The sequence below is a fragment of the Brachionichthys hirsutus genome, chromosome 22 (assembly GCF_040956055.1).
Source record: "Brachionichthys hirsutus isolate HB-005 chromosome 22, CSIRO-AGI_Bhir_v1, whole genome shotgun sequence".
Taxonomy (NCBI): Eukaryota; Metazoa; Chordata; class Actinopteri; order Lophiiformes; family Brachionichthyidae; genus Brachionichthys; species Brachionichthys hirsutus.
This window is the reverse complement of record NC_090918.1, coordinates 1,521,132-1,540,865: the sequence shown is the minus strand read 5'-3', so window position 1 is coordinate 1,540,865 and position 19,734 is coordinate 1,521,132. Positions and strand designations below refer to the sequence as shown.

General features: G+C 46.6%; 2 protein-coding genes across 2 annotated transcripts; one reads left to right on the top strand and one right to left on the bottom strand.

The window, feature by feature from the left end:
* Positions 1-969: 969 nt before the first annotated feature.
* Positions 970-10,104, bottom strand: brd1a (bromodomain containing 1a). Its single transcript, XM_068755060.1, has 12 exons — positions 8,693-10,104; positions 8,390-8,546; positions 8,020-8,151; positions 7,781-7,909; positions 6,210-6,522; positions 5,809-6,132; positions 4,460-5,053; positions 4,082-4,223; positions 3,800-3,933; positions 2,536-2,645; positions 1,983-2,137; positions 970-1,245 (listed from the first exon to the last, which is right to left on the bottom strand). Exons 1-12 carry the CDS (start codon positions 10,093-10,095, stop codon positions 1,062-1,064), a joined length of 3,777 nt encoding a protein of 1,258 aa, XP_068611161.1. The 5' UTR covers positions 10,096-10,104; the 3' UTR covers positions 970-1,061.
* A 5,044-nt stretch (positions 10,105-15,148) lies between these two features.
* Positions 15,149-19,688, top strand: zbed4 (zinc finger, BED-type containing 4). The gene has a single exon (XM_068755473.1). The coding sequence runs from the start codon at positions 15,149-15,151 to the stop codon at positions 18,902-18,904; it is 3,756 nt and encodes a 1,251-aa protein (XP_068611574.1). The 3' UTR covers positions 18,905-19,688.
* The last annotated feature ends 46 nt before the right edge of the window (positions 19,689-19,734 follow it).

Below are 19,734 nucleotides of genomic sequence, written 5' to 3'. Positions count from 1 at the left end.
ACAGAAACGTAATCAGCAAAAAAGAAAAAAGAAAAAAGAAAAAAAAACCTCTGGGTAGCAACATTTTTGGTTTCTTGAGAACAATAAATGTTCAAAACATCAGACTGTCAGTGTGAGCTGGAGCGATTTTACATACTGTATCATGTGCTCAAATCATATAAATATATATATCAACAAAAATATCTGAAAAATATTTTTAATACCAAAAAGAATTTATGGTAAATGGAAGCTTAAGATTACAAACTTCAATAACTTAAAAACTGAAAAAGAGAACTTTCATATTTTAAATTTCTTTTTTAGAAACGTGACTTTTTAGCCCTAATCTCCTTAATACTAAGGCTTTTTACACTTTTTTTTTTCATTCTTCAAGTCACACAGCACTGTGGAAAGAACACACACTCGTTTGAGAAAGCATCAAGTATAAATACTAAGAAAACATCTGTACAGTACCCATTTATGTCAAACCTACAAAATACATTAGTGTTAGATAAATGTACAGATTATTTACAGTTTAAATACAAAGGAATAATTGGACCAGAATAGAAATGTGACGAGGCATAAACATAGGCTACAACCGATTCAACAGAACAGAACTTTAGCGAATATAGTGGCTACGAGATGCTTTGTTTAACCCTAAAGAGGTTCATGATTGGCTAGCGGCCAAATAAAAAAGAGAACACATCCTCTGTGGGAACACATTTGACAGTCAGTGTTTAAGTTCTGGTCTTATTATAAAGTCCTGACACCACAGATGTGTGTGTTTTTTGTTGACGGGGATGAATTCAATGATTGGTGGAGTGTGAGCACAGTTGCACGCCTGGAGCTGCGCGGGAGAAGATCGGCACATTCATTCGAGCAGCTGCCGTATCCCATCGGCACATGGTTCGGAGTGTGAGAGAGGGAATGCATGAGGAAAAGGCGGCACCTGCTACAGCAGGTGCCCCCCCCCAGTAAACATCGGAGTCTCCTGGCAGAGCAGGGGAGTTGGGATGAAGAAACTATTTGGTACAGGAAAAGGTACGAGTTTGTGTTGTCCTTGTGCGAGAGGAGAGCGGACGCCGTCAGTCCACGTCGCTGAGGTCGCTGACGGGCTCATCCTGCACGATGCTCAGGTGGTTCATGGCGCGGCTGAAGGCAATCTGGACAGCCTTACGGATGCTGGATGTGCGGCCTTCCATCATTTTGATTTTGTCGATGGTCTTGTCCATTCCCAGAGGAACCATTTTGGATCTAGGAAGCCATTGCCTCGGGGGGGGGGGGAGAGAACATCTGTTACATCTCTCTGGCGAGACTTGAATATTTTTCAGATTTTGATGTTTCGCTCTATCATAAGAAAAACATCTGAAACCCCCCAAAATATTCAATCTGGAACGGTAACGCACAAAGGAAAGCACGAAAAAAATGTTTTCCATAAACCGACTACACTGTTACTAAATGAAACGCTCCATCGCTCATATGAGGAAGCAATAAAAGGACCAACATTCTAAAGTTCACAGGTGAAGGGAAGCTGTTCAAGAGGCACTCGTGAATGCGTCAGCCTCAGTAAAGCCGTTGCTACGGTGACTGCTGTGCTGCATTAAGTTGTCAGGACGACAAAGAGATACGGACTGTTTTAGACTAAAGTAAGATAGATGATTAAATGTGAGCCAGGACAAAGAATAAAAGCATTTTAATCGACTGATTGATGATAAAGGGACAAAATAAAAAGCCTATTTCTCAAGATGGCTGGAAGTCATTCTTCTTTATACATTTCCATCTATTATTCTCTTAGTTTCCATCATAGCTTCAACAAGATGAGCAAGGTTTCTCCAAGTCGCCGACACAAACCGGCATCACCATCGCTTTCAAAGCCTGAAAACTACACCCCCCCCCCCACCCCCCATCATTTGTTCTCTCTTGACAATCGATGACGCGGGAGAACCACGGAGTGACGGGTGCTGACGGGTTTAACCGTTGCACAAACCCGCGTCCTGCTGACTCACCAGCTGCGCTTGTTGTCGAAGAAGAGGACGAGGTGGAGTTTCTCTTCCGCTTTGTACTGCATCTGCTCTCCGATGCGGAGCACGTCCATGGGGGGCGTGGGGATGGACACCCCGTTGTGCTGGCAGCCCACGCGGGGCATGTGAGGGTCAATGATCTACGCACAGCGGGGGGGGGGGGGGGGGGTGAGACGCGGAGGCTCGTGAACGCAAAGGCATGTCAAACAGACTGGATAACTCAAGATGTCTATACTATACACACGTGTGTAGTTATATATATATATATAAATACATGCACCCCATGCTAAGGCTATATTCAACTGCTAAATAGTGCAAGACTGCCCCCTAGTGAATAAGATGGCTTTTCCCCTATAGCTGTCCTCCAGACACCAAAAAGGACAGCTGCAGTGGAACTACTTGCTTCAGCCTGGGGGACAAGTGTGTTATAATTAGGTTACAACATGTCCCAATGTGAAGAGATGACAAGACAACACAATAAAAAAAAAAAGAAAGATTCAAGTCAGTGATTGTCATGCTATCACAAACACAAACTCACCAAGGCAGGGTAGGAAGGGTATCCACTACATTTGGCCCAAACTAGCTTTAAGGGTTCCAATGCAACAGTTGCAGCGCTAGCGGGCATCCAAATATTGCTGTTGCCAACCTCTACGGAAGCGGGAACAGTACCAAACAGGTTTATGCAGGGGTTCAAACGCAGAGAGAAACACATTTCAGAAGCCAAACGGTCAGAATCAGGGCAGGAAGCTTCGTTCTCCCTCTATCAGAGCCACGTGTGAACGACAGATATGAACATTTACCAGCCAGTTTTAGCAATTTATTATCCAAACGGGGACACGAGAGAAGGATTCTGCCTCCAGATGCTGGACTGGTTCGGTGCCGTGATGGCAGGCGAGGTCTGAAGGCTCGCTGGCCGCTGCCAGAGTCACAAGAAGCTGGCTGCGTTGCTGCTGTTCGTTTCCAGCCTTGCTTTTTAATGAATACCAGGTGTCTGCACCTTCTATTAAGTTACACGCACAGAACCGGGTCCGTGTGTGTGTGTGTGTAACCTGCTCAAACGCTCGTTCAAAAGGCAGACCTGGACGGGCCTCGCTCTGTCGATGCCAGCGCGTAACTGAAGGCATTGAAAGATTCACTGCGACCGACAGACATCTGGAAATTAACAAATATCTGCATTTTTTTGTTGTTGTTGTAAATATGCAAGAAGGAATTGCAGCACTTGTTGCATTTAACATTTTTACCCCGTTTTCTCTGAATCAACAGCCCAGGAGGTTTGATAAGGTTTAAACTGATGCTAAACACGCAGCTTTATCATATTTGATGTTTTCTTTAATCATTCTAACTTCTAAGGTGTAACGTCGCTCCATCTATGTTACAACTCGCATACTAAACGCCTTATGACTGGAGTCAGAATACTAATCCGAGCAACAACAGGAAGTGCAGCATGTCTACACAAACAAGATGAGGAGATTAAGAGGGGGGGGGGGGGGGAGTCGTGCTGACGGGCGCTCAGGAGAGGAAGAGGTGCTGAAGGAGCACAATGTTCAAGCGAGGAGGAAATGCAGTCGAGTCGTTCATTTTCTTCACATTACAGATTCTTTTTTTCGCCTTGCAGATACCAAAGATGCCAAACAGCAAACCAGGAAATCATGTCTGAATTTTTTGTGAGTCGTACAGACGAAGACGAATCACTTTTCTCGAGGAAAATGCTTGACATGAGGCAGTGGTGCTGAGCTTGTCGCTGGATCGACAGTAGCAGATGTTCGACAGTGATGCATCGTGGGAATCTGGAGTTGACTCACCAGCAGCGATGCGTGCGGCTTTCGCAAAATTGCCAGTTTCAATGCAGGCGATTAATTCGCTCTTATCGTCCACAGTGTTCCTCCGGACCAAAGCGGGCTTCCCCTTCCCGCATTTCGGAAGACTGAGAATAGTGCTAGAAAACAAAAGCAAGGCAGCAGAGTCGGCTTTGGAAACAAAACACAAAGAGTTTCATTTCTAGGTCTCATTAGGGAAGCACACGCCGATCAGGCAATACGAGGATGCGTCGAATCCTGATCGGCCATTTTGTCTCGCGGGTTTACCTGGTGCTTCCCGGGAGGCTGCTACACGAGGAGACGGAGGACTCGGAGGCGCAGCGTCTCCGGGGCTCCACGGGCCTGCTGGCTCTACCGGACTCCTCCAGGTCCTTCTCCTCCTCTACCTCCAGAAAACCGCTGGACAGGCCTGAGGAGGGACAAAAGATAATGCAGGACGCGATTTACAACCAGTCACACGCACTGTACCTACAATTCAGGAGCAACACACAAGAATGAAAAGTCTTGCAGCTCCACCGAAATGCAACCAGGTCGTAAGATCCGCCCCTCGGTCCGCTTCGACACGCAGGAATTCACCCACCAACCCACAGCGGACCGTACCGTTTACAGCCTCGACCTCGCTTCCTCTCTTCACACCCTTCTTACCAGTGTTGAGCCGCTTCACAGGCGATTCTCCCTCTTCTTCCTGCTCTCCTCCCTCCTCCTCGTCCTCTTCTTCGCTGTCTCTGCTGCCACTGTGCTTCCTCTTCTTGCTGTGAAGCAGCGTCTCCAGCCTGGGTATGACGACCGACAGGAAGGATTTGGAACCCAGCTGGGTCCCGTCCTCGTCTTCCTCCCCGTTCTCGCCTTCCTTTTTCCCCTCCACGCCGTCGGGCGCCTCGTCTCCGAACCTCGGGTGCTTGCGGAGGCCGGCGGCCTTCGATTTGCGGAAGAGCACCGCTGTGCGGCGGTTGACCGTGCCCGTGGGCTCGGCCAGGGTCGACGTGGCGACCACGCTCACGTCGCCGTCCAATAAAGACCTCTGCAGGCCCTCGTGGGCGTAGCCGTTGAAGTGCGTCGTGGAGGCGAGCAGGTCTGGTATCTCCCCATCAAACGTGGCCTGCTTGCTGGGCGCCTGGTCTTCACAGTCTGGGGCGGCGTCGATGGGTTTGAGGGTGGGGGGCCCGGGGTCCGTGTCTGAGTGGATGAGGGGAGGGATGGAGTCTGAGAGCTCTAATTTAGGAGGAAGTGACTTGTCTCCTGAGGACGGGAAGAGGAGAAAATTAGCAATTTTAACTTCACAGTCCGCATTGATCGTTCGCCCGCACCAATAAATCGCCCGGCGGATCCGACAAATGTTATTCCGACAGCCAAATGTTATTCTGCAATTCATAACGATGGGTTTTTTTCTTTTTTCTTTAGTCGTGGCTACCAATTCATCATTTATTTATATTTCGTAAACACAATAATACGTTTGGCATTGGAAAAAACTTCACGTCAAATTCAAACGATGGAGAATAGAAAATGTTACCCATAATGCACCGCATTTTGTGGCTGCAGAAATGATGAAATGGATGATTTTCGGGTCTGTCATAAAAGCACGAGGCGGCGCCGTGCAGAATAACAAGGAGGTACTTTGGTGCATTAAGGGAAAGCAAAGCGACTTTTCCTCTCAGGTCTATTCAGAGGTCCAGACAGACTTTACTTAGATTCAGCCACACTTCCTTCTCTGCTGTCGGAGGCCGTTTCTCTCTGAGGCTTCGTTTTTTTTAGCTGGAGCCTAATCGCTGACCTCTGACTTGCGTGTCAGGATATTAACCCACTAACGTCCACAGTGGCATTTCACTCACGATAAAAACATTTTTCCTGAGCACGCGTCCATTGAAATTGTTCAGACTCAAAGCATGAGGCTGCTGCAAATGTTGCAAAACAAATGTTTGTCTTCAAATTAAGGCGTAATAAATAATCAGAAAATGCATTTTGTAATAAAAAAAAGTAAATAAGTGCATACGCACCTTCGTCATCCTGAAAATGTCCGTTGGACTTCAACATTTCTTCTTTACGTTTGTCCAGCTCTGAGCAGGAGGCGGCTGACGAAGACGACGCTGAAGAAGAGGGAGCCGCGCATGCAGGGGAGGAGCGGTGGTGCGAGGGGAGGACTCTCCTCAGACTCGTCTCGTTGCGTACGTCGTTGATGGTCTTTTTTAGCAGCTTTAGCCGCTTGCTGCGGGAGGGGCTCGACTTCATGCCGCAGGTCAGGTCAAACTTTTCCAGCAGCTGCTGCAACTGCACGTCCAAAGAAAGATGCTGCCGATTGGCTGGCGCCAGCAGGCGGTCCACTAAAGGGGAGATTTCACTGATCAGATTAAAGGAAGAGCACAACACAGAGTTCGATCTGGGAGATCTCCGTCCTTACCGTCCTCCCAAGAGAAGGATGGGGACGCTTTGACTTCAGGAGCTTCAGACAGATGCATGCCGCTCTCCCTGTCGAAGCCGATGTTCTCCACGTCACGCCGGGCCTTCCTGAGCAAGGCGCCGCCTTGGTCTCGTAGGCGAACGGCGGCCCGGTAGAAGTAGGTGTCCTTCGAGTTGTATTTCATGCAGTTATCAACGATGAGGTTGAAGTCGCTCTCGAACGGCTCCAAGTTGTTGTAGCCCTGCTCGTCGATGCGCCGCCGCATGGCGGAGAAGTCCATGGGGCTTTTGATGTGGTCAAGGTAGTCCGGCACCTGAGGAGGAAGATATCATTTAAATAAAACAGATTTTGTCATTTACAAAGCGAATATTGTCGTATTTTGCACACACAGCAGTTATTTGTCAAACATTTTGAAAAGACAAAACCAAAAAAAAAAGTGCTATGATGTTATACCTAATACAAATAATTATCTACTAGTAATATGTTAGACGCCTGGTGCAACAGCTCTACGCCCAAGGCGGGGCTTGAATCCACAACCCTGAGATCTAGAGTCTCACGCTCTGCCGACTGAGCTCGCTAGGTTTACGAGAGCGAGAGAGAGAGAAGCCCCCCCCCCCCCGGCCAAAGACACCCAGTGGCCTGTGCTCTCAGGTTACAGATTAAGTCGCGTTACACAACACCACCCCGACGTGGAGGGCCGGTTTCTCCGGAGCGACTGCGACCAGAATGCGTGACACGGAATGACTGGTCGTCTGCCGGCTCAAGTCTTTCCTGTGCGTTTGAGGCAATAAAAGGCGACGCGACGCAAATCTGCTTTCATTCTCTCTTTGCTTTCAGTCTTGCTTGGCGTGGCAGGACTCCCCATCATCGTGGGCGGCGTATATCACAGTACTGAGACCAGCGGGAGGGGCTCTGTTGTTGAAATGCAGACCAGCAAGTCCAGTTTGAAGACGACCGGTGTCTTCCTGGTGGAGCTACGAGACACGATGCCACAATGGTTTCATTCATAATGAACGGCTGTAGCACTGTTACATTGTCTTCTGTTCATTTTATCTCAACATTAGAGTGAAAGTCTAGTCACGGTTTAATAAATAATACAAATATTCCTTCTGAGGAAAGAGCGGTCTTTGTTGATACTGTTTGGCTGAACTACGCCTCGGAAGGGCAAAGCCCAAAGAAACTCCGTTGGAGGCCTTACAGCTAATTCTCCACTCACAGTGGAATACGTACAGCCAGCTGACATCACCAGGAAACAACCAGTCAGACACAACCAGCAGAAGAAGAGGTGGAAATAGTGATAGTATTACAATTCTGTTTCATCCAGCTGTTCTTATAAAGAGGAATGGAAGTGATTTGAATGTTTATGCAACATAATTATGGCTCCAATTATCCTAAACTGACTATTGACTTAATTTAACTGTGATAAGCTCATGGAAATTAAAATCCTCCCTTCAAAAGGTGAAACGTCTGAGCGCAAGGATTATCCGTAGCTCGTCTGTTTGTGTGAATTTATTGCACCCAAAGTAAAAAATGAAACATTTAAAAGCCTTGACGTATCTACTGATGTTCACCTCGCTGACATCCACCGGTTGGGTGAAGATCTTGGCCTGGTCTTTTGCCTGGAGCTGGTCCAAGAGGGCTCTGAGCAGAATACTGAAAGGCGTCAACTGCATTTCTAGAAGGGTTTCCTGCTGTTTGATCTACGACACAAAACATTGGTACATTAGAGGATTCTTTTCTTCCATTCACTTAGCAGAATGCTCTCTGATCGGACGTCCATCTGATGACCCCCCCCCCTCCCCACACGCACCTCTTCCCTCTTCAGCTTCTCCCTCTTGCGGATCAGCTCCAGCAGCAGCCGCGCTCGCTCCAGGTCATGCCGGAGGCGGTGCCATTCCTTCAGCTGGTTCTTCAGTGCCCGGGTCTCCTCCTCATTCTGCCCCTACAGAAGACATTTCAAGACAAAGAGATCACATTTCTCACACATCCTCGCGAACTCTAAAAACTTTATTGGCCCGTGGATCCCATTCAAAGGTAAACTCGTGCGTATGCTTTTAACAGCATGAATAAAAGGTTGAAAAAGTGCACTTGGGAAAACCTTTTAAAAGCTACTGACGCTCTCGTAAAAAGGCAAAATGAAGACCGACAGCCTTCTGTGAGTGACTGACAGATGAACAAACCAGCCGTGCGTTCTTCTGAGACTGTAGGCTTGTCTGAAGGCGACGGATGAGGGGGAGTCCATTTCTCGACTGCCTCTTCAGCGTCCAATAATTCAGGACCAGCTCCACAAATGCTTTCTTCTTCTGGACTGACACCTGGTTCAAAATAGTTTGCAACCTGGAAAGGGCAGAAAGACGGAGAACTGTCACAAATAATTCTCGCTCTGCTTGCACGTCAACAAACGCGTGTCCTGTCAGTGTTCCTGAGGATGGACAATCCTTTTCCTGACAGCATCCAGTCTCACACTTTACTCAGAACTATACCTGTGAGCAGGAAACGTAGGCACGGCAGCGGGCGGCGCGTCTTGACTTTCCCGTTCAGGATCCGACTCGGGCTTCTTCCTCTTTGCCCTCTTCTTCCCTTTTGACCGTCCTTTACCCGTCCCCCTCCCCCTGTCCGCTCTCCTGCAGAATCCGTTTTTAGGCTTGGCCTCGTCGTAGATTGCGAGAGGCCTCCTCACGCATCCGTTGGGCGTGTGAGCTCCGCAGTAGGCTGTCTTTTTCACCGAGAACGTCAGCTCCCCCGATTCCTTAACCTCCTTGATTGGCTCCATTTTCATGAAGAGGCCCGCCTTTTGCCCACAGCTGACGTGGAAAGCGGTGTAACAGTTGGCTTTGTGGCACTGGATGCAAGCCCCGACGCCTTTCTCCTTGCAGAGGTAGCAGGTGAGCTTCCAGCGGGCGGGAGGAATGTGGCCGACGCCGTCGATGGGTTCGATGAAGGTGGTGTTGGCGAAGCCAACCTCGGGGACCCAGAGCGCGCACACCACGTGGCCCCAGCGGTCATCGTCCGTCTTCTTCACTGCGCCGCCCTTGTTAGGACAAAGTATGCAGGCCGCGGGCCGCGTGGACGACTGGAGGCAGTGCCGGCAGAGCCACTGGCCCTCGGGGATGTACGGCACGCCGTAGCATTCCTGGTGCACGGCCACGTTGCACGCGTCACAGAACAGGATAGCATTGCTGTCGTGACACTCTCCGTCCATGCAGATGCAGCAGACGGCGTCCTCGTCGATGGGCGCGTGCGTTTCGCCGCCTTGATCCAGGCTCTCCAGGTACAGCTCTTTCTCAAAGCGGTCGATGAGGAACTCAAAGACGTTGGGAGACACCTGGCTGACCCCTTCGCTTCGCCGCTTTTCATTGACCAGGTCCAACCAGGAATAATCTTCCTCGTCCATGTCGTACTCCGTTTCCTCGTCCAGCTCTTCCTCCGTCTTCTCGGTGTATTTATAAAAGGCAGACGCTCGCTTAGGAACCGCTGGAAGGTTATACTCCACGTTACGACATTTGGGCTCAGGGAGCTTGGGACCAGGATGAACGCCGGCATGGTGCCCGCCTCCCTCTCCGGGGCCAGCGAGGCCCAGAGCAGCATTTCTTTTGTCCTGGTTGTTTTTTAGTCTGACTGACCTCACGAGGACCTGCTGCTGCGGTTTCTCAGCATTCTCCTTATTGCTGGTGCATTCCATCATCTCTTGCGCCATAGGGTCATCGTCCGAGATCACGTCCAGCTTGTCATAAATGCTAATTCGATGGACGCGACCGTCGATATCGAACTCCACCATGCGCTGCGCCTGGGCATAAGTTAAGATCTGCTTGTTGGGGGAAGGCTTGATGGGAGAGGGCGGCCTCTGCGGCACCGAAGGCCGGTGCTGCCGAGCTTTCTTTTTCATCCTGATGCTCCGTGTTGCTGTTGAGACACATGGAAGTTAGTCGAATTAGACAAAGGGCAGAGAGCATCTATTATTGACGATTAAGGTCTCGGGATGAACCGCAATCTTCTTTTTGTTTTTACTTGTACAGCACTCTGTGTCTCCATCGCAATTTATGACAGAATAAAACTTTGTACCAGCAGTATAATAACAACAAAATGCCTCGACAAAATGAGATGGTGAAATATGAACACAAAACATACCTAAAACCCACCAAGGCCGTGGAAAGTACCACACAAAATCCTACTATTCGTTTACAAAGCAGTCTTTGGGCAGAATACATCTCTAAATTACACGCATATTAACTTCACATCCATAGATTTGAGGTATTTTTGGGTCTGGTTTACTCAGTGACCCAGAATCAGTTCTCAGCAGCATCAACTTCCTCCTCATCTGTGTAAAAACAAATTAAATCAAGAACCTGAAGTCTGCTCAAAATATCAACTCCTACAAATCAGGTCTTAACGAACTGTGTGGCTTTTCCATATATATATTCTACACACTTCCTATTTATTTGTATTGATCTCCCTTAAACTATTTGCACAGCAATTGTCTTCTGTATTTTGAAATATGCCATAGTTTGTCATTTTTGTTATGTACATGTACAAATACTTAATGATATTCTTAATGTGCTTTACATTAATTCATCTTTTTTCTGTGTAGAGTACTTTTAATTAACTTATGTCTGAAGAGTGCACACGTAAATAAAGTTATCTACTGCTACAATGCGACGCAATATTTACAGAGACAAAGTTGCCCGATCTAATTCAGCACTATTCTACATTGACGCACAGAAAACGTCTGTTCTCAATGTACACAAATACAACTTTGATTAATGTCACAGCCTGAAATCACACCGAGAGATCACTTTCAGTACTTGTAGTATTTGTCACTGAGGTGGGGCCATTTAAATACGGTGGGAGGCAACCACACAATCCGTGTCAATATGACTTTGCGCTTGTCCATTTGGCGCAGAGATGCCTTTTTTTTTAATCCCCCCCACTTGACGGTCAAACACTCAGGGTAGCAAAGTTGCTAACAATAACATTAGCTTATCCGGCTAATCAGCAAAAGGGAACTAGCCACCCCTTTAAACGGAGCAAATGGCGTCAGACGAAACTAGAGCTGTATTAATGTTTGTAAATTCATAACCACTGTCACGCTAAATACGTCTTTAGCAAATGCACGGCGTGTCTTCTTCACCGTCACTGCATGCAAACAAAAAAACAACACCCAAAAAACACATACCTCGGATTCACGAGCAGTTTTGCTAGCTGAAGAAGCCCGTAGCTAGCCAGCAAGCCTTACAAAGCAAGGGCATGGATGCGGCCTGCTAAGTGGCTCTAATCCCGGGCGCCGTGTTCTCATCCAGCGGGAGATAGTGGGGTCTTTTCAGTCCGTAATGAAGACGGGGAAAAAAGGCCTGCTTGGTCGCCGTGAAGATCCGACATTAAATTCCACAGAGAACACACAGTTACTTGCTTTGTGCTACCATTAGCCGCTCACTCGCTAGCCACTGCCGACCAGAGCAAAAAGGCAGAGCAAGCAGCAGCAGCTACGCTCGGCTCCGCTCGGCTCGTCTCGGCTCGGCTCGGCTCGGCTCATCCCCCAACACAACAATGCGTTTCACCAGACAACTCCCACCCGGACGCGCCGCGTTCTGCGTGTGACGCTGGAGGTCACGGTGGTGGTGGGTCGGAGAGTTAACGCAAAAAAAAAGCCCCATCTGTCACACAATCAAGTATAATTTATTTTGTTGTGTATCAATACTCGGTGGAGACTGACGGAAGCGCTGGTTTCAATGTGTGCTAAAATAAGCTAAAGGCTAAGTAGCATATTTTGTTAAATCATAACTATGGTAGGAAATATTGATTCAGCACTTCTCCGCTAGTCACAACAAACCCACTGCTAAATGCCCCCCCCCCCCGAGACTGCATTCACGTGTTTAATAATGGTCAATTTAAGGCTTTTAACGACGTGTCGCGATAAAACAAGCATGTCGTACTAATTTGAAACAGTCAAAACCCCGTGAGGGGTAATGTCTTATTTCCTAGCGGCAAGTATGTGGCCGATTTTAGGATGAGAAAAATCCGCTCGTTGTTTCTTTCAAATTAAAAGTTTAAACTGAAATTGATATGCAGTACCGAATCCACCAAAAAATAATATAATTTAGTTCAGCGCACGGTTATTTCCGTAATAATACATTATTTACTGTAAAAAAAAAAGAAAAAAGAAAAAAAGTAAAAATATTGGTTCTTAAATTGACTACGAAATGTTATCTATTACCGCACATAATTACATTTAAATTGCCAAAACGCAAAGTTACGTGTCGCTGATTTATTAAATGTTAAATGTATTGTCCGTCGCGTCACCCTGAAGACCAGGAGGGGAGGGGGAGGAGGAGGGGGGCGGTGACGTCATGATAACGCGTTCCCTTCCGTCCGACGCTGCCTCGGCCGAACGTAAACTGCTAGCAAAGCAGGAGACAAAAGCAACAAAGTGAGCCCCCCTTTGGATCAATCTGTGTGTCGTGTTTGACTCTTTGGGATCCGAACCCCGGGGATATCAGCGTTACCGTGAAGAGTACGTATCCCGAGTGCACCTGTTTGCGTCGGGCCGCTTTAATTGAGCCGGGACGTCGTGGTTAGTAGCGGTCTGATTCGGATCCCGTGCGGTTCGTGCGGCTGGGTTCTGCCTCGCCAGGTTAGCAAGTGAGTCCTGTCTTTGGCCTATAGCTGGCAGCTAACCAGTTAGCAAAATGTATTTAAGCGCGTTTAACCGGGCAGTACGACACGGATGGGATAGTAGCTCAAGTTAAATCTTTTTTTTTTCTTTTTTTTTTTTGGACATTTTGTGGTGCTGGTCTACGTGACGGAAGGGGATGCGCTTCTGTTTTTGTGTGCCCGTATTAGCGTTGCGGCTAACCCCAGTTAGCCATAGGTTAGCGACTGTCGTTGTTTACTGATGATAAAGCGAAACCTTCCCGAAAGTATGTGACGGAAATGTTACGTTTTAAAAGGGTCGCCCAAGTTTCACGGTTCGTTTTTAAGTTTTAAGGTGTTTCGTTAAAGCCCAGAGCAGGTGTGTAGGTGCGCTTTTACTAGTTGGTGTGTTGAAGGCTAGTTTGCGTTGGCTAGTTCTAGTTTCTGCTGTCCTCTCTCGCATCTTGCCTTGAGCCGAACCCGGAAAAACGGTTTCTTTGCTGCTGGCTTAGAGAATTGATTGACGCTGCTTGTTTACGAGCATTTCCGAGGTTAATAATTGATCACACGCATGGCTTCGATGACCACATACATTGAGGTTGGGTGAAGTTGAATGATTGTTACAAGATAAACTGTATTTGGGGTAAACCTGTTCAGTTGTGCAATGCTGAACCCGGTCGTGTTTGTTTGGCTTGTTTGTGTTGTGTTGTATTTAGTTTTAGTTTTTGATTATGTTGTGACGTGTGCCTTAAGCCGTGGGCCTTCACACGATTTTATTATGTTCGCATAATGATAATAAAATATCTTGAATCTTATATAGACACAATATTTTTGGAATGCGTGTTGTATTAATATTTCCAGGCATGTCTATAATAAAATTGTTTGATTTATTGATTTAGTTTTGCACATAGAATTGCAGTAATTATTTGTATAAGGATAATGTCTGTGTAGGGCCTCAGCAAGCTAAATCAAGGAGAATAATGGCAAACCAATTTTGATTTAGGTAAATCTACACCTTGGGGGTTTTGAGAGATTTGCCAACAATAAATGTTTTATCCGCTCATTTACTAGATTTTTATTTTGTACACATTGCTAGAGTAATGGCGTACAATAAAAAAAATGGCTGGATAAATACTGCTTGCATGATCTGAAAGCTGTTGGTTCAGTTCAAAAGTACTTTGGAGTCTGGTGCATAGATGTAGATGTTTTTTGGAACACCATTAAAGTGAGGCAAGATTAAATCTGTAAAACAAATCTCTCTAAAAATAGTTTAGACTCAGGCTGAATATCATTTGCATCTGATCTTGCATGGCTGTTCTTTGAGACTGCATTGGTTGTAACTCGGTAGGACTAATCAATGATTTTCTTCTTTTTCTGATACATTTGACAACATATTTTCCCATATATGAGACTCGGTATGGTCCTTTAGACATGTCGGCATTATCATGAGACTTGAATGTGTGCTAATAATCTATAGAAGACAGTCTTGTCATTTTATTGCAAAATATGAATCATTTTAAAATATGAATCGGGTTATTTTTTGCAATCAGTCACTCGATACTGGAGCTCATTGCGGTGATTCAGCCCCTGCGTATTACAATTTGTTTTAAGTGTTTGTGTGATTTAAACACATCTTCTTTCAATGATCCACGACAATATGTGAGGATTTACACACAATGTTAGATATGCAGCACTTTTTCAGCTGTGCATTGATCGACCTCACCAGAGTGAGTTATACATGATCAACTGCCACTTTCTAAACCGGTGTCAAATGTTTTGTCCTTTGACGGGTCATTATGAGATCCAGACTGCTTGTTTGTATGCGTAAATTATGGCCTATGAATGCTGTTCCACCAGAGGTACATGTAAATGCGGCAGCGTAGCCTAACAGAAACCAGTCCTAATCATGTTTTCGGGGTTTGGATGGGGCTTTTCAACTTGCAGATTTAAGCACTTTCATATTTAATACCACAAACTTGTTTTCTAATAAAAGTCTGGAAGGTAGGGGCGGGGTTTTGTGAACGGTGAAGCTGTGACTTTTAAAGCTTCGGCTGTAACTTTCAGGCCGAATTGCATAATCAGTCATGTTATTTTTAACAATGCACTGAATCTCTCTTCTCTCTGCTTGTCTTGGCTGTGTGCAGTGATGTCATAAATGGGGAAGGACGAGCAGGCGCCCTGTGTCCCAGAGAGCCACACGCTCTCCGCGACACCTGCTTGAGAACTGCAGTGTCGATGACTGCACCTGAAAAGAGTGATCACATTTGACAACACAGGCCTGAATACTCCACTGAACGCCCTGGGCTGCTACCATGGATGAGGAGGAAGAGGTCTCTCACACAAGTGAGGATATGCTCAGTGAACCTAATGGCTCCATGCATAGTAAAAAAAGTGAGGCAAAAGGGACCTGCCTGAAAATTGAGGGACAAGATGGCTATGTGTTCAAATCATACCGCATTCATCCTCACAAGACTGTTTATGCAAATTCGCCACCTTGCTCCTCGACAGCACTGGCTAAAGACTTCCCCACTTCCGGTCATTTACCTTCTCAGGATGACAAACAGCTAGAGTCCGATCAAGCAAGTGAAACGGATCCGGATTCTCCTGCTCTGTCAAGTAAATGCCTAAATATTGATGCTGAGGAAAACTTGGAGCATGGACAGTATGACAACGGTAATGGGGGAAGTCAACATATCAAAGAGGAGATTGAGGACGCAAATGGGCTTGAGGAGGAAATCCAGGATGATGAAAGGCTAGCATTTGGTAGCTCAATTGGCCCCTTTGTAACTAGGGATGGTGATGATTACTATAATCTACTAAATGGCTACACAAGCACCCTTTATGATGTTGCCATGGATGCTGTTACTCAGAGCCTTTTGTCGTCTATGAGGAGTAGTACCAACCCGCGAAAAAAATCCCCTGCTTGGAATCATTTCTGCATATCACCGCGAGATAGTACCAAAGCAATCTGTTTGTACTGCATGAAAGAGTTTAGTCGGGGTAAGAATGAGAAAGACCTCAGCACAAGTTGTTTAATGAGACACGTACGAAGGGCTCACCCCACCGTGCTTTTACACGACGGAGCAGATGCAACCTCACTCAATCTGACTGGCTCTCTTGCAACATCTTTCATACCTCCCTCCCCAAACTCACCAAAAAACGGAGACTTGACAAATGGCACTATGTCGTCCGCCTCAAAGAACATGTCGCCGTCCACTTCCTCAGTCGAAAATTCAGATCTGTCATCCAAAGAAGTGTTGCCCAAAGTCGAACCAAGCCTTGATCCATATACCAAGACCGACACTGTTGGCAGCATGCTCTTATCCTCGCATTCCAATGAAAGCAACCTTGAAGACATCTCAGACGGAGGGCCCGAGCGCCTTCCCGGGATCCCTAAAAACTCGAGTTCACGTCGGCGGTCAGCTGTGTGGAAGCACTTCTACCTGTCGCCTGCTGATAACTCCAAAGCAGTATGTATCCACTGTATGAACGAATTCAGTCGGGGTAAGAATGGGAAGGATTTAGGAACGAGCTGTCTTATTCGTCACATGTGGAGGGCCCACAAAGACGTCGTCATAGAGGAAAATGGACAGGGCAACCACATTCCCCCACCCTATACAAACCCACCCTCATTATTGCGCCGCACACAACTCTGTGATCCACTGGAAATAAAAAAGGAATCGCCCCTTCTTCCTTCATCGCCAGAAACCATGACGGATGAATTGCTCCGAAACATCGAGGAAAGCATGGACACGAAAGAGGAATCTGATGAGATGATGTCCTCTTTTAATCTCTCTCTCAGATCTCAGGGGGAGGATACACCCTCTACTTCCTCAACATGCGACCTTTCTGAGGGCCACAGCCTCAATCATCACTCTGTTTTCCAGCAAAATAAGAAAATCATGAAACGGGTAAAATCTGAAGTGTGGCACCATTTCATGGTGTCGCCAGTCGACCAGCTGAAAGCGCTGTGCCGTTACTGTCCGTGTGTCATCAGCCGGGGGAAACGGGGTGACTTTGGCACAAGCTGTCTAATGAGGCATCTTGTGAGGCGTCACCCGGATGTTCTCAAAAACCAAAAAAGCACAGATGAAACGGAATCCTCCCTTCATCCCTACACCAATTTCCTAGCAACAGACACGGTTTCAACGAAAGAGGCCAAGTGTCTCGTCAGTCAGAGAAAGGCCCAAACCCTGCCCGCTTTCAGCAAAAAGACATCAAAACTGTGGAACCATTTCTCCATATCACCTGCTGATCCCACAAAAGTGGTTTGTTTGCACTGTAGCCGCACAATTAGCAGAGGAAAAAAGACTACGAACCTTGGCACGAGCTGCCTCTTCAGGCACATGCAGAGGTTTCATGGACATGTTCTTGAAAGTAACAATTCTATCTCAGGTGATGTGCCGTCTGCTGAAATTCCCATTAAACAAGAGCTCATGGATGCTTCTAGTTACGAGACGGAACCGAAAACGTTTGATGGGCACCACCCGGTTGCCAAAAAAATAACCAAACTTGTTGCAGAAATGCTCGCACTGGATCTTCAGCCATCAGCTTTGGTGGAGAACACTGGCCTGAACAGATTGCTCGAGGTCCTCCAGCCTCAGTATTCTCTACCATCGTCTTCTTACTTTACCAGCACCGCCATACCAGATATGTACGAAAGGGTTAAGAACGTTGTGCTGACACACCTGAAAGAAGCTGAGGGTGGTGTCGTCCACTTCACAACTAGTATTTGGGTCAGTAGCCAGACTAGGGAATACTTGACGCTTAGTGCCCATTGGGCGACGTATGAATCAAATGTCAGACCCCAGGGTCAGGACTTTCACTGCTCTGCTCTCCTCAGTGTCACACAAATAGACTGTGACCATGATACGCATGCCATCCCAAAACAGCTACAGTATCTGTGGGATTCATGGATCACTGCATCAGGGCTGAGAATGGGGTTCACTGTGACTGATAACAGCACTATCACAAACACCTTGGAGGACCACGGCCACGTCACCATGCAGTGTTTTGGACACACCATAGACCTCATTGTTAGTGAAGCCATAAAGAGCCAGAGGATGGTTCAGAACCTTCTGAGCATTGCGCGGAAGATCTGTGAAAGAGTGCTCCGCTCGGCAAACGCCAAGGAGAAGCTGTCCGAACTCCAGAAGGCCAACGAGCTGCCAGAAAACCAACTGACTCCGGATGTCCCTTCCAAGTGGAGGACCTCCCTTTCCATGCTGGAACGCCTGGTGGAGCAGAGAACGGCCATCGACGAGATGTCTATAGAGTGTAATTTCAGGGAGATGGTCAGTTGCGATCAGTGGGAGGTGATGCTGTCAGTCTGCAATGCACTGAAACCGTTTGAAGTCGCCTATAGGGAGATGAACAACCGCACTGCCACTCTGGGACAGGTAATACCACTCATTCACATCCTAAATAAAAAGATAGACCTGCTCTTTGATGAAACCGTGGGTATAGACAACATGCTCAGGTCTCTAAAGGAAGCCATGGTGAGCAGAATGTCTGCCGCTCTACACGACCCACGATACACCTGGGCGACCTTGCTCGACCCGCGATACAAGACATCATTGTTCACTGAGGAGGAGGCTGAGCAATGTAAGCAAGATTTAATCCTGGATCTGGACTCTTCCTCTTCTACCTCAATGGGAGTTAAATCCCCGCTGCCCAACGGCTGCGACGAGTCCCCCGTTTCATCCAATATCTCCCCCGAAAATGAGGAAAACCTGTGGTCCCTGATGGCTGACATCCGACAAAAGATACAACAGGAGGAGAAGCCGAAGTCCTCAGAGCTGGCAGTGCTGGAGTACCTTGAGGAAGACATACTTGATCAAAGCTGCGACCCCCTCGACTATTGGAATCTGAAAAAGTTCCTGTGGCCTGAACTTGCCAAAGTAGCTGCCCGTTACGTGGGCTGTCCTCCCAGCATCGTCCCAACAGAGACACTGTTCAGCACGGCTAGTATCAACTGTACCCTGAATCAACCCAGGCCTTCACTGGAAAACATGGAGGATCTGCTGTTCCTCAAAGTCAATCTCCCGCTGATTTATTTTCAGTACTAATTATCACTGTCCATTAACTTGAAACCCCTTGATTAAGGACCAAGTTGCGTAGCTGTGAAATAGCTGTTTTCTGGTGGGCAAAACTGTAAAATATCAATGAACTCACTGATTCTCGATGCAAAAAAAAGGCCAGATTTGTTGGTTTTATTGAATAATGTGTACTACTGTTAAACACTTCTGAGCTGGTGTGACGAGATGTCTCAGTCTCAAGTGTATCAGGGAGGGAGGGATTTTCTAGCTGTAGGGGTTGGTGATAATGTGCTTGCCTGTAAATCAATGTTATTGTTTTCTTTTTCCTGTGTCTACTCTCTCCTTGTGCCTTACCAAAACTACTTCAGGTCAGAATGCTGTAAATATTTTTTTTGTTAAGTTGCGCAGGACACGTCAGGACGCTTTTTGATTCTCATCACACTTAGCTGCAGACTTTTGTGAATGAAAACTTGGCCCAAAAATAAATGCTGTGACTGAAAGATATTTAAAGTTAATGTTATTTAATTTTCATTGTAAATTTGTGGCTCTTGGTACTGTCGTTTAGAAAGACTTTTTTAAACTTCCTCTTTTTTTTTTGCTTTTTAAAGATGTTTAATATTGCTGTATTTTTCTGAATAAGGAGTTTGTTTGAAATATAAAAGTTTGTCTCAAGCACAATTTAAGTTTATTTCATGGGGATTAAATTATGGGTTTATTATTTAGTAAGACAATGTACTGTACATTTTATATTAAATTAATTCTCAACCTAATTTGATAAATGTTTTAGCTTTGAGACCTGGCCCATGCAAATTTTGTGGTCAATTGTAAATAAAGGTTTTTTGCTTGTACAATATTTCAGT

Bases quoted from the DNA above. Each gene is read 5' to 3' on its own strand.
- brd1a (XM_068755060.1), bottom strand. From the start codon at position 10,095: ATGAAAAAGAAAGCTCGGCAGCACCGGCCTTCGGTGCCGCAGAGGCCG. The intron at 7,910-8,019 runs GTGCGTGTGGGG...TTTGTGTCGTAG, and splicing joins AGAAGCTGAAGAGGGAAGAG to ATCAAACAGCAGGAAACCCT. The intron at 6,133-6,209 runs GTAAGGACGGAG...TCTCCCCTTTAG, and splicing joins ATCCTTCTCTTGGGAGGACG to TGGACCGCCTGCTGGCGCCA.
- zbed4 (XM_068755473.1), top strand. From the start codon at position 15,149: ATGGATGAGGAGGAAGAGGTCTCTCACACAAGTGAGGATATGCTCAGT.